Raw genomic sequence first — 14753 nt, 5'->3', positions numbered from 1 at the left:
ATATAATTTTTTAAAAATTAATGATTTTTATTTTAAATACGAAAAACTTTTAACTTTAAAATTTTATACGCTTTTAAAAATAAGGATTAAATTAATAAAAATATAAATATTAAAAGCTAAAAAGTTATTTTATAAATTTTCAAATGCTACATTAATAATTTTAACAACAAAATTAAAGGGAGGAGACCTAGATTTTTAAATAAAAATATAGAAATTCAATATCTCAAAATAAATATAAAGACTAAATCTAAAATTTAAATAAATATAAAAACTAAATCTTAAATTTTAAAAAATACAAAGACATCTAGGTATTTAAACCAAAAAGAAATTAGTGGTTTGGACTTCAGTCCTTTTGTAACTCAATTTTTTTGGATTTTATATCTGCAAAAATAATAAAAAATATTATATGACTTATCTATATTATACGATTTACCACATCAGTTGTTATATGTAAGTTTTGTATGTTTATTTGGTTTTCGATTCGTTCATATTATGTATTGATTTGATTTTCCTCGAATATATATTTTTTTATTTTTAAATAAATATAATTGTAGTATCAACATGATTGGACCGACTTTGGTAGCATTACTTTTGAATGTAAGGAGTTGTTATCGGATATCTCAGTACATTAGATTAGAAGATCACACAACATGAAAGTTTACAAGCTTGCCAAATGCTCAATGTTTTATCATCAGTTTGTAATTTGGAACTTTGTGCCTCTCTATATTTGGGAATGCAATAAATTTGATTTTGTAACTAGAAGAAATTGTATTTTCTTTTTGATCCGTTTTAGGATACATATTTAGATTTATAATTTTTTTAATAATATTATTTTCAAAATTTAAATATAAATATCTTATCAAGAATACAACGTATTTTATAAAAATTATGACCACATATGATTTTCGAAAAATATTTTTATAAAAAGGAATTACATTACGTACAAAAACGAACTTTAATAAAAAAAATTTACATTTTAAATTCAACCATTATAAAATTAAAAACCAGAGACAATCAGAAATCTCAAGTTTTTTTTTTCCTTCGGAATCAACTACTCTCTTCCTCTGCAAAAACAGAGCAAGAAAACAGAGAGAGCATAAAAATTCCAAAAACAAAAAAAGAAATGGTAGAGATCAGGGATTGTTTGCGGCAAACCTATCAGCCAAATTCAGCTTTGCAATCACCTTTTCATGCACTTGACCCAATTTCTCTCATTCTTTCTCTGAATTCAAGCCACAGTAACCCAATTCCTTGGAGGCTTACAACAGAGAGTTATATAATGGAAAGAGGTCCCAGATACAAAGCATATGCACAGTTGAGAGAAACAAGGCTGAGAATGAAAAGTGGGAAGCAACAAGGAAGGGAAGAAACTGAATTTAAACAAACCCCCAACAAGAAACTAGTTAAATTTAGTTCAAGTTTGGGGATTTCTAGGCAAGGGTCCCCTGTTTTGGGTCAACCAGAGCCTGATTTCATAGCAAGTTTGCGGAAAGAAAACCGGAAGCCGCGGGTCACTGGTGGGATAGAATTGACACCATCAGGAAAGAATTGGTCAAAAGGGAATGAGGTTTGGTTGAAGAACTCAAGGGGGACTAAGTCTGCAAATTCAGGGGAGAAAGGAAGGTTGACGATGGCAAGGAAGAGTTTCGCAAGAGTATTGAAGTATTGAAAAGGGTTTCTCTGTATTGAAGTCTTGAAAACAAGCATGGCTTTCAATTTCACTTTGGTGTTCAAACTTGTTTTTCTTTTTCCTCAATCGATTTGTTGTATAGAAGAATTTAATTTACATGTTGTTTCCACATGTTAGAGAAATATTTAGGCCGTGAATGTGAATTCTTTTCTTGCTAACTTCATCTTCATAAGTTTTGATTTATTATCCAAAACAAGCACAAAAACTGCTAAAAAAACGCATTTGCTGCCAATACAGCAACATCTATACAATCATCTATTCGTATCATGTCTACCCCAATTTAAACAAAGTTGGCAATTCACTCTTTATATACTTCCCTAACAAATTCTTTAATGCTAATAAAAATGCAAATCTTCAAAATCAATGTAATAATTGACTTTCCTTTTGATCTTGTAACAGCCCAATGAAGTTCTTGAACAAGACATAGTTTTAGTACATTTTGCCAAATCTGTCATTCAAAAAATAGATGATTTTGAGTTTCCATCCTATCATCACCCAAATTGCAACATCCCTCAATATCAAAACCCCATAAAATGAGACTTGTCTTTTGGAAGAAGACGCTCAAGGATATCCATATATTTTCTACTAATCATTCATCATTACTCCAAGTTTTAATTTGTATCTGAAAATTTCATTTATTTTTTTATAAATTCAACAAATTTAATCGAATGAGTTAGAATAAATTGATTTTTTTTTGTCAAATCTGCTTAAAATTAGATCAAACTCTAAGTTAAATTGCAAATCTTAATCTGCCTATATCAATTACATCGGAAATGGGAGGGAGTTTATCTTTGTTCCACAAAATGAAAATGCGAAATAATAAGTTCACTTATTCAATAAATTCAATGTTGAATATGGAAATGCGTTGAAGAACAGGGCAAACATTCATATACTTATGTTGAAAACTTTTTGATTAATTTGTAGGGAATAGCTTATATTAGGATGATCTAAATATATAGCTTTTAAGCATTTAAAGTTAAATCTAAGGGGCTGGCAGGAGTCCTAGCCCCCTAAAATAAAATTTTTTTCATTTAAGCTCTTTGTGATTTTTTAAAATTTAAACTAGTAAATGTAAAATTATACGTTGCCCCCTTAAAAATGATAAAATTTGATTTAATCCTTTAAAATTATAAAATATAGACTATTAAAATTTTGAAATTATACTTTTACTACTATAAAAATTACAATTTAATTTCGCTCTCCTAAAATATTTTCTAACTTCACCCTTGGTCATATTATCAATTTTAAAAATATACAAATATTATTGTACACCTATTCATATATGATATATTTTCTTAACTTAATTTAGCTTTAATTAAATTATTTAACAATAATTAATTTTTTATTAAATAAACAAATGCTTTTTTTCCTCTTATAATATTTTAATCATTTTAGTTTTTGTTTCTAAATTTAATTGTCTTTTATTCTCGTGTAAGCAGCCAATTTTGACATTTCTCTTTTCATTTTTAATTTTTATTTCAACTTTTAATTAAATACCAAAATTTGATAACACCACCAATGATGATTATAATTTTCATTTTTTAAAATTTTTTGCCGAAGGTTTTAATTCAATTTTTGCTTAAGATTTTCAACGGTTTTTTTACAGCATTTTCAATTTCTAATTGTTTTTTTTATGTTTTTTGGTTGCATATTTGTTTTAATGTGTTTGTCTTTTTATAGAAAAAATAATTAATTTTAAGTAAATTAAAGTTATTTTAAAAAATAAATTAAGCTAAAAAGATATCATATATGGATGAGAGTATAATAATATTTGTACATCTTTAAAAGTTGATGATATGACACTATTGTATTAGTGCCTAAAAACTATATATTTTAGGATCATTTGTTAGATTTGTAAAATAAATTTGAAATAAAACTTAATAAACCAGGATCTATCATGTTAAATTATCAAGAATAAATTAATAACAAATCAAGAACAAAACTAGATGCAGAAGCGTACCTAAATCCATGAATTTCTTGAAGTTTTATCGGATTTTGGGGATTTGATCTTCCAAATAAGCACACAAGAAATTCAGAGAATATCTGCTCTCTCTTTCCTAATAATGGGATATTAGAAAAGATATCTTGTATATAATTTGGGGACCATAACCTAATATTTATAATCTTGGCATATTAGTTCTAATCAAATTCTAATTAGCCCTTCAGTAATCAAAATTTGATTAGAATTCAATTACTAGAGTATCTACATATATTTGACCTATACTTTATTTAATAATTAAAGCCCAATAAAATTTTAACCAAATTAGATCACTTTTAATTTGGGCTAACCTATCATGATAGTAAATAATAATATGTAATTACCCTTATTATATATATGATGTCCATATTTTCAACAATCTCCCACTTGGACCACATATATATACTAATTACTCTATAATTACATGTCATTATATAACCTTATGAGCTCAAAATTTTACTATCATATCCAAAAGGTATTCAGAACAATCTTGTCCATTAATTATGTTAACATAGAACCAATGCGACTTTCGTTACATATATCGTAACTAAATCCATCCATGATCATGTATATTAACTCAACCAAATGACATAGATCAAGTATGGATGTGTAGCATGGAAATTACATGCAATATGATCTAAACATGTCTATTTCCAACTGGTCCTCTTTAAACTTAAGTAAGGTCAGTACCAAAATAATAAACAAAATAAATAAATTGAATACTTTATTTCTGATCAAAAAATAACCAAATACATAAATGTCTGAAAGCCAACATAAAACAAATAAAATATAAACTTCCACTAAATCATGATATCCTCAAACAATGTAACACCCATATGAGCAGTGTGCTCATGAAAAACCTTGGGTGGTAAACATTTTGTGTGCGGATCCGCTATCATGGAGTTTGTCCCAATGTGCTCTATGGATTTTTGACCATTTTGCACTATTTCTTTTACAGCTAGGAACTTTATGTCAATATGCTTTGACTTAGATGAACTCTTGCTGTTATTAGAATACAACACTGCTGGCTTATTGTCACAAAATAATTTGAGTGGTCTTTCTACATTCTCCAAAATGCATAGCCTTGTGACAAAGTTCCACAACCATATTCCATGGTTTGATGCCTCATAGCATGCTACAAACTCTGCTGCCATAGTGGTCGAAGCTATAAGTGTCTGTTTGATACTTTTCCAAGATATAGCTCCTCTAGCTAACAGGTAAATATAGCCTGATGTAGATTTCCTACTATCTTGGCATCCAATAAATCGAATCGAATACCTATGACCTCCAAAAGATCGATCTCTTATAAGTAAGCATGTAATCTTTTGTTCTCTGAAGATATCTCATAACCCTTTTGGCTGCTATCCAATGGTCTATACCAGGTTTGCTTAAATATCTGCCTAACATCCCAACAATGTACATAATGTCCGGACGCATACAAACTTGAGCATATATTAAACTCCCAACAGTTGATACATAGGGAATCTTTTGCATTTCCTGAATTTCAAGGTTACTTTTAGGGCATTGAGTAAGACTAAATTTTTCTTCTTTAGCGATAGGGGTGTCACCTGGTCTTCAACTCTACATGCCATACCTTTTGAGTACTTTATCGATGTAGCTCTTTTGTGATAATCCAAGAATACCTCGAGATCGATCTCGATGTATCTGAATTCCTAAAACAAAAGAAGAGTCCTCAAGATCTTTCATCCCAAAATGTTTAGATAAAAAATCTCCTGGTTTCGTGCAATAAGCTTACATCATTAGCAGCAAGCAAAATGTCATCAACATATAAAACCAGAAAAATGTTCTTACTCTCATTGAATTTTTGATACACACAATCATCAACAATATTCATCTCAAAACCGAATGAAACAATTATTTGATGAAACTTGTGGTAATTGACGGGAAGCTTGTTTGAATCCATAGATGGAGTTTGTCAATTTGCAAACCATATTCTTTGAGTCTTCTGACTCAAAATTTTCTGGTTGCACCATATAAATTGTTTCTTCAATATCGCCATTAAGAAATGCAGTCTTAACATCCATCTGATGTAACTCAAGATCAAAATGAGCAACAAGCGCCATGATTATCCTGAAGGAGTCTTTCGATGAAACTGGAGAGAAAGTTTTTATAAAATCAATACATTCTTTTTAAGTATATCATTTAACTACAAGGCGTGCCTTATACCTCTCCACATTACTATTTGCATCCCTCTTGGTTTTAAATATCCATTTACAACCAATTGGTTTTGCACTTTCAGGTAATGGGTCAAGTTCCCAAACTTTATTGTCTTGCATAGATTTATACTCATCTTGTAACACCCCGAAAATTTATACAGTAAGATATTACTTTTAATATAGTAAAATAAGGAAATAAAGTGACAAGAAAAGGAAAATTGCGTTATGTCACTGGGAAGTATATTATGACATATTGATTCAAGAGATGACTAACTTGTAGAAGTGAGAAAAGTTTTGTGGCCCAAGAGTAAATACTCAAAATTTGAGGGATTAAAGTGTAAATATGAAAAAGTTAAAGGGCTAATAGTGCAAATATTTTAAGGGTGGAAGGGTTTAGAAACCAAGGAAAAATTGATGAATTAGGACCAAATTGAATAGGTGAAGAATAATGAGGGACTAAATTGCAATTTTACCAAAATTAAGTGATGACTCAATAATGGAATTTTAAAAGATCACAAAGGGCAAAATGGTCAATTGAAAGAGAGAGAAATCTAGAAAATAATGATGATGTTGGAGATATTTTAGATTAATTAATTAATTAAATATTAGTTATTAATATTTTAATTTGAATTTTTTTATATGATATTTTATTATTTTATTATTATTTTATTCGTATATATAAAGAAAGAAAGATGAGAAAATTCTCATCCATTTTCCATGCATTCACGCTAGGAAGAAGAGAAGAGAAAAAAAAGAAACTTTTCATTCTTTACAATTTAGTCATTCTACTAAAAATTCACCATTTTCACCTAGAAATCAAAAGAATTTTCATAGCTACCAAGGGAGAAAAAATGTTAAGGAGACTATAGGGAGTTAGAATATCAAATTGGATTCAAGGAACAGAAGCTGGAGGAGAGAGAAAATCAAATTAAAGATTGGAATCAATAGAACAAGGTAAGTACATCAATATTTCAATATATTTTTAAGTTATTATTGAGAAAACATGGAAATAATGTTATAGTAAAGCTTCTTATATAAGGTTCTATGATCTTGATGAGTTAGTGAAGGGAAATAGGAGAAAGTGATGGGAAATATTGTAGAGAAAGGGAATAAGGGTGTTATAAACATGGTAAATAATATCTTGCACTAAAATAGTTTTGGACAGCAGCAGTAGGCTAACTTTGAAAAATCACTACAAATTGTGGAAGTTGAATTAGAGGTTGAATAAAATATGAAATTAAATATTATTGAGTCTAGTTTCTTATAGAAGAAACGGTATGGAATTGTAAATCATGAAATATGATAAATTTTGTGAGACAAGGTTAGAATGATTTCGGGTTTCCCCTGTTCTGACTTTGGAAAATCATAAAAAATTGGAGAAAAATAATTATGGGATTAAATTTATATGTTTAGAATTATAAATGAGTCTATTTTCAAGAGAAACAAACAAGAACATCATTTGAATCCTGTACGAGGAGATAATTAATTTTTAGTAAAGAAGGTTTAGAACTGTCAGACAGCAGAATGAAGTGACTTTAAAGAATAAATTGTACTTATTGGCTAAGAAAAAAATTCTGAAAATTTTATGGTAAGAAGATATGTAAGTCAAGTTTTAGGTAAAATTATCCGATCTTAATTTTTAGGTTTGTAGCTCAAGATATAAATAATTTAGTGATTATGACGCAAATGGACAGTTTTGAATATACATATAAGTGAATAGTAAAAGTATTGATAATGTTACTTGTAGCATGTTATAAAAATTAAGGATGAGGAATAGAGAGAAGGAGGAGAATATGTATGAATATTCAGAAAGCATAGCTAATTTGTATGTTTTAGGCTCAGAGACTAAATTGAATAAAAGTAAAATTTTAGGGGCAATTTTGTAAGGATATCAAAAATGACCAATTTGAAGGAAATGATTGATTTATTATCTAAATTAATAAATTGAATGGAATTATCAATTTAGATCAAGATCGGATGAAAATCGGGAAAAATGAAAATTACCAAAATGCCCCTAAATCTGGTTATTTTTGCAATTTTGTCAAGTAAATTTGTATATCATAATTGAGCATGAAAATATGTTAAATTGTATGTTATATTAGATTGAATGTGAAATATTAGTACATTCAGTATAATATGAAACAATATGAATACAACATGAATTATTACCATATATGCTTGAAGTATATATATAATGATTTGTACATGTCATATGGACACATGGTGTGGAAAGTATGTGCATATAGAATTTGATTTATGTTAAGTTTGATATGAATTATTATCGAATAAATATCGTGAAATATATGGAAATTATGGTACATGAAATTTTAATATAATGAAATAAATTATTTTAAGCGGTAAGAGAATAATATATTTCATGACATGCACATATATGATTATCTTTGATTTATTGAAACAAGGAAATTATGTAGGTGGAGACAATTATTAAACTCAAGTGTGACGTGTTGAGAAAATAAGTATATCAATGTTGAGTTTATATAAAATATGCGTAAGTATACTAACAATGTTGATTGATGCTAAGACAAGTGCCAAGCTATTGATTGAATGATAATATATTTATCTATAGGATGCATTGAATCGGTAAGTATTTAACGGAAATTTTTGCTAAATGATATGTAAATCGAGTAATGCTCCGAAACCTTGTTCCGGCGACGGATACGGGTTAAGGGTGTTACACATCTTTCATGGCATCAATTCACTTTTGAGAATTAGAACTTTTCATGGCTTAATGAAAGTTGATTGGATCATCTTCCATCATTCCATTATCATCTTCATGTTCTTGGAGAAATATGATATAATCATCTAGAATAGCATTTCTCCTTTCTCTTGTGGACCTCATTAATGGCACTTGTTCTTGAGGTTGTTGAGTTTGTTCTTCTGGAACAATTACCTTATTTTGAATTGGGAGTTCTTCAACATTGTCTTGTAGAGGTTCTGGGTTCACTTCTTGATCAATAATAGGTATAAGAACTTGAACATCATCAAAAGTGATAGTAGGAATTGAGTTAGAATCCAATTCCTCCTCAAAAGCAATGTCTCTAACCTTATTTCTCCCCCCAAACTCATTATCCTCAAAAAATGTTGCAGTTCCCGTCTCAAAAATATTCCTTATTATGAATCATAAAATTTATAGCCCTTAGATCACTCAGAATAACCAATAAAGTAGTTGCTTACTGTTTTGGAGTCTAATTTCTTTTCATGTGGCCTATAAGGCCTTGCCTCAGCTGGATATCCCCAAATGTGAAAGTGTTTTAGACTAAACTTTTGACCTATCCAAATCTCATAAGGTGTTTTTGCAACTGCTTTATTGGGTACTCTATTCAGAATGTAAGTTGCTGTCTTTAATGCTTCTCCCCAGAGGGACTCAGGTAAGGTAGAATGAACAATCATGCTCCTTACCATATCCTTAAAAGTTCTGTTTCGTCTTTCAGCTACACCATTCATACTAGGTGATCCTAGCATAGTGTACTATGGGACAATACCGCATTCCTCTAAAAATTTCGCAAATGGTCTTGGACATTGTTTACCTGAGCCATCATATCTACTGTAGTACTCACCACAACGATCAGATTTGACATTTTTAATCCTTTTGTTGAGTTAATTCTCAACTTCAGCTTTATAAGCTTTGAACATGTCCAAAGACTGAGATTTCTCATGAATGAGATATAGGTACCCGTAACGTGAGTAATCGTCTATAAATGTTATGAAATATTGTTGACCATTCTAGGATGCTGTAGGGAATGACCTACAAATATCTGTATGAATTAATTCTAAGACGTCTGAAGATCTGTTGGCACCCAATCTCTTAGTTTTGGTCTGTTTTCCCTTAATGCAATCGATACAGACATCAAAGTCTGTGAAGTCAAGTGACTCTAAAATACCATTAGACACAAAACGTTCAACTCTAACTTTTGAGATATGACCTAAGCGCCTATGCCATAATGATGCTGAATTTTCTTTATTTAATTTGCGTTTAATACAACGTGATTCCACATGCAAGGTTTCATTATAGGATGCAACTGTTTCTATCAAATAAAGGTTTTCATAAGTATTTAAATAATCAGTTCCAATAACATTTGAATTTAAAGACAAATTAAATTGATTGTTTCTGAATGAACAATAATATCCAAATTTGTCCAACGAAGAAACAGAAACTAAATTCCGTCTAGATGACTGTACAATAAAAGTGTTTTTTAAATCCAAATAAAAACTAGTTCCTAATAACAACCTAAAATGCTCAATCGCTTCCACTTCTACCGATTTTTCATCACCTACAAAGATGTATCCTTCACCATCACTTGACTTTCGTTAACTTAGTCAACCCTGCATAGAAACACTTATGTGAATAGTAGCACCAGAATCTATCCAACAAGTGTTTCTAGGTACTGAAGCTAAATTAATCTCAGAACAGACCAAATTAAGAATTATACCTTTCTTTGCACGTCAAGCATGACATTTGGTACAATCTTTCTTTACGTGTCCAAACTTATTAAAAAAGATACAACTCTCTGTAGCTTGTTGTTGTTTCTTTTGAGCTGGACCCTTAGCAGTTTTATTCTGATATTTTCTTTTCTTGCCCTTGTCTTTAGGGGTATTGGCCAAATGAGCACTTTCAAACTTATCACATTTCAACCTTTCTTCCTATTGCACACAATAAGAAATAAGCTTATTTAGGGTCCATTTCTCCTTTTGACAGTTATAACTAACTTTAAATTGATTAAACTGTGTAGGAAGTGATACCAAAACCATAAGAACAAGCAATTTTTCAGAAAGCTCGATCTTAAGTGTCTTAAGTCTTGAAGCAATATGGAACACCTCCAAAATTTACTCTCTTACGTTTCCTTGACCTTTATACTTCATAGACATCAAGGAAGTCAAAAGTGATGTCATCTCAATCTTATCGTTTTTAGCAAAACATTTTTCAATTTCATCAAGGAAACCCTTGACCTGAGTAATATCTTCAGATTTTGTGCCCCTAAATGCTTCTGGAATGCTGTGTTTCATGATCATTAGACTCATGTGATTTGAAAGATCCCACCTCTCAAAATCCTTTTAACAAAGGGTGCTTTCCGCAGTGAGAGGTGCAAGTTGTTCTTCCCTTAGTACAAGGTCTATGTCCATACAGCCAAGCACTATAAGAAAGTGCCTTTTCCATTCCTTAAACTTAGTCCCATTAAGCATGGGTATAAAATTTATATTAGCAAATATTGTGGCAGCAGAAGATGAATTAGCTGAATATAGAACAAAAAATAAGCTTAAATTAATATTCATAAGTAAACAATAAATTCAAGATAATGGCTAATCCCATCTCAAGATACCAAACACAACATTAATATCAAGTCTTTGGACAGTAATATTAACAGTAAGCAATACTCTTGTTGTAGCAATCAAACATTGAAAATAAATTATGTTAAACAATGAATTAATCTTTGGACTAACTTATTGCTCAAATAAAATACCTTATAATTGTCACACATTTACCACCATAGATGTCGTTGAAATTTTGCCAAATATTAACTTACCTTTGGGTCAATTAATAAACACATGAATCACAAAAACATATAATCATCTTAATATTTCAAATAAACTAATCTACACAAAAGAAGTCACTTTGGCGACATTTTGTTTCAACTAATTTATTTAAAATATTAGATATCCTTAATTAAAAGCCAAAATCTGAATTTATTTGTTTCAAAATATTTACCTTAATTTCATCTTTCAATCAAATTAAAAGATAATTATATATGTTTATATAAATTTTCAAAACAACATGCATTTATTATATATGTATATAATCAATATATATATATGAATTAAGTTATGCCTATTTATTGTTAATTTTTATAAATTAAAAAAATACATTAATATAAGCCTTCAAAGATCAATACATATCCAAAATATAAAACCCATAAAATTTTATGAATCAATCGTTTAAAGAAGAAATTTTAATCAATTCCCAATGATTTAACATGACGAGGCTCAGATGCCACTTGTTAGATTTGTAAAATGAATCTAAAATAAAACTTAATAACCCAGGATCTATCATGTCAAATCATCAAGAATAAATTAAGAATAAATCAAGAACAAAACTAGATGCGGAAGCGTACCTGAATCTATGAATTTCTTGAAGTTTTATCGGATCTTAGGGATTTGATTTTCCAAATTAGCACACAAGAAATTCAAAGAATATCTGCTCTCTCTTTCCTAATGATGGGATATTAGAAAGATATCTTGTGTATAATTTGGGGACCATAACCCTAATATTTATAACCTTGGCATATTAATTCTAATCAAATTCTAATTAGCCCATCATTAATCAAAATTTGATTAGAATTCAATTACTAGAGTATCTACACATATTTGACCCATACTTTATTTAATAATTAAAGCCTAATAAAATTTTAACCAAATTAGATCACTTTTAATTTGGGCTAACCTATCATGATAGTAAATAATAACATGTAATTACCCTTATTATATATGTGATGTCCATATTTTTCAACATCATCTTAATATAAATTATCTCTAATTTGTATATGTCCTTTAATTTTTATTTTTGTAATTAGGGTATCATCATGTTTGTTTTATGGTTTGTTAATATTCTTTCGAGGTTCATGACTAGATCAATTCATAGGTTATCTGCCTAAGCCTTAAAGGTTGCTTGAATTTAGGATGGTTTAGGCAAAAATATTAGAGTCGAATATAAGCTTCGATAAAATTAGGTTTGTTTAAAATGTGGATTGGGCTTAAAATGAGTTTGGGTTGATCATTTACAAATAGAGGCGAGATTGAGAAAAATTTTAAGTATATATTTCAGTTTGAGTCGAGCTTAAGCAAACATAAAATATGTAATATCATCCTTAAGCCTGACCTAAACTTGACTTGACCTAACCCATGAACATCTCTATATGTGACTGTTTCTCTCGACAATATCATTTCTAGAATTCAACTTGGACTCTTTATCTTATATAATTTATATTACTATTCCACTTAAGATTTATTGTTGTGGTTCTATTTTTATCCCTCAGCATAAACAAAAGAATTTATCAATTACAATATCATACCTTTCAAATTTTAACATAGATATCTATAGAAAGGCCCTAACATCATACATGTACAATGTTTTCTTTTTTTTTCTTACATGAGAAGATAATATTAGCTAAATTTCAATTCAAATCCCTCTAAGTTTTTATGATTAAATTTCAGTTTTCACCTTATATTTCATTCAAATCTGTAGTCCTAAGGATTCCCTTGCATGACACATGTCCATTTTTTTTGACATGACAAGATAATGGCTAAAATTCAATTCTAATTCGTTTAATTTTTATGGTTAAATTTAAGTTTTGATCCCTATATTTCCCTCAATTTTTTTACATGAAAAGATAATGGCTAAATTTCAATTCTAATACCTCTAATTTTTTATAGCTAAATTTTAGTTTTAATCTCTATATTTCGCTCAAATCAATAGCTCTAAGTCCTTCCTTACATGATACATGCCCAATGTTTTCTTTCCCTTTTTTGAATGACAATATAATGGCTAAATTTCAAATTTAATCCTCTAATTTATATGGTTAAATATCAATTTTGATCCCTATATTTCGCTCAAATTTGAAATTTAATCTCTATACTTTAATTTTAACATAATTTTGTACTTCAACCTTTTTAATGTCATTAGTTAGTTTAAATGCTTTATTCTGATTAAAATGCTTATGTAAAATTTAAAAAATTGTTAACACCGTAAAAATTCTCTATTAAATTCAGGTCAATTACAATGTTATTTTTGTTATATGGATATCAAGTGAGTATTATTTTTTTCTAATTCTAAAATGCCACTCAAGAAAATTTAACAGAAAAATTTTGACGGTGTTTACAAATGAATCTAGATTTTAAATTTGAAAAGTTAGAAGGCTAAATTCCCTAAAAATAAAAGTATGTATATTAAACGCTAAATATATCTGTTAAATATGACTCCTATTTTCTGTCAAATTTAAGAAATAATCTTCTAGTTAAACTCTGTTTATTTGTTTCAATTAAACTCTGATTAGTCTAGATTATTTTTTTATTATTTGACCTATGAATTTAGCCTATAAATAGGCTCTTTTGCAACCTTAGAAAATACACCCATTAGAGATAAGAGCTCATAACACATTTAGAGAATTTTATGTTTACGTTTTGAGGGTTCTTTGTTTTCGAGGGGGTTTAGTTTTTATCTCCATCTTTTGTACTCTTCGCTCTTTTACTATTATAGTAAAATTATCTTTGCCCGTGGTTTTTTATCCTATTTGGAGGAGTTTTTCCACGTTAAATTTGTGTGTTCAATTTCTCAATTTCTTCTACTATTTTTACTTGTTCGTTGCTAAATCTGGTCGATTCTTAACAAGTGGTATTAGAGCTAGTTCAATTTTCATAGATAAGCTCATTCAGATATGACAGCAACAAGGTTTGAAATTGAGAAGTTCGATGGTGAGACAAATTTCAATCTATGGCAAGTTCGGATGATGGCAATTCTAGTACAATCCGATTTGAAAAAGGTTGTTACCGAGAAAAAGCCTAAGAATCTAAATAAAACAGAATGGAAAGAGCTTGATGAAAATACTTTGTTTGTAATCTAGTTGTACCTCAAGAATACGGTATTGCAGGAGGTATTGATGGGAAAAGCCTTATCTACCTTGTGGAAAATGTTAGAAACTCTTTATACGACTAAGTCTTTGGCTAATCGTTTAGTGTTGAAACAACGTCTATTTACGTTTCGCATGAACGAGGGTGAGCTTCTTAGATATAACATAAGTCAATTCATTACTTTTTTAAATGATTTAAAGAACGTTGAGGTTCATATTGGTGATGAAGATCAAGCTATGCTATTATTGTGTTTTTTACCCTCTTCATA

General features: G+C 29.2%; 1 protein-coding gene across 1 annotated transcript; it reads left to right on the top strand.

Annotated features, from left to right (window-relative positions):
* The first annotated feature begins 985 nt into the window (after nucleotides 1-985).
* LOC108487241 (uncharacterized) lies at nucleotides 986-1848 on the top strand. The gene has a single exon (XM_017791539.2). The coding sequence runs from the start codon at nucleotides 1124-1126 to the stop codon at nucleotides 1667-1669; it is 546 nt and encodes a 181-aa protein (XP_017647028.1). The 5' UTR covers nucleotides 986-1123; the 3' UTR covers nucleotides 1670-1848.
* Nucleotides 1849-14753: the final 12905 nt, after the last annotated feature.

This window comes from Gossypium arboreum, chromosome 12 (assembly GCF_025698485.1).
Source record: "Gossypium arboreum isolate Shixiya-1 chromosome 12, ASM2569848v2, whole genome shotgun sequence".
Lineage (NCBI taxonomy): Eukaryota > Viridiplantae > Streptophyta > Magnoliopsida > Malvales > Malvaceae > Gossypium > Gossypium arboreum.
Note: the sequence above shows the minus strand (reverse complement) of the source record. Positions and strands in the feature narration are given on the sequence as shown.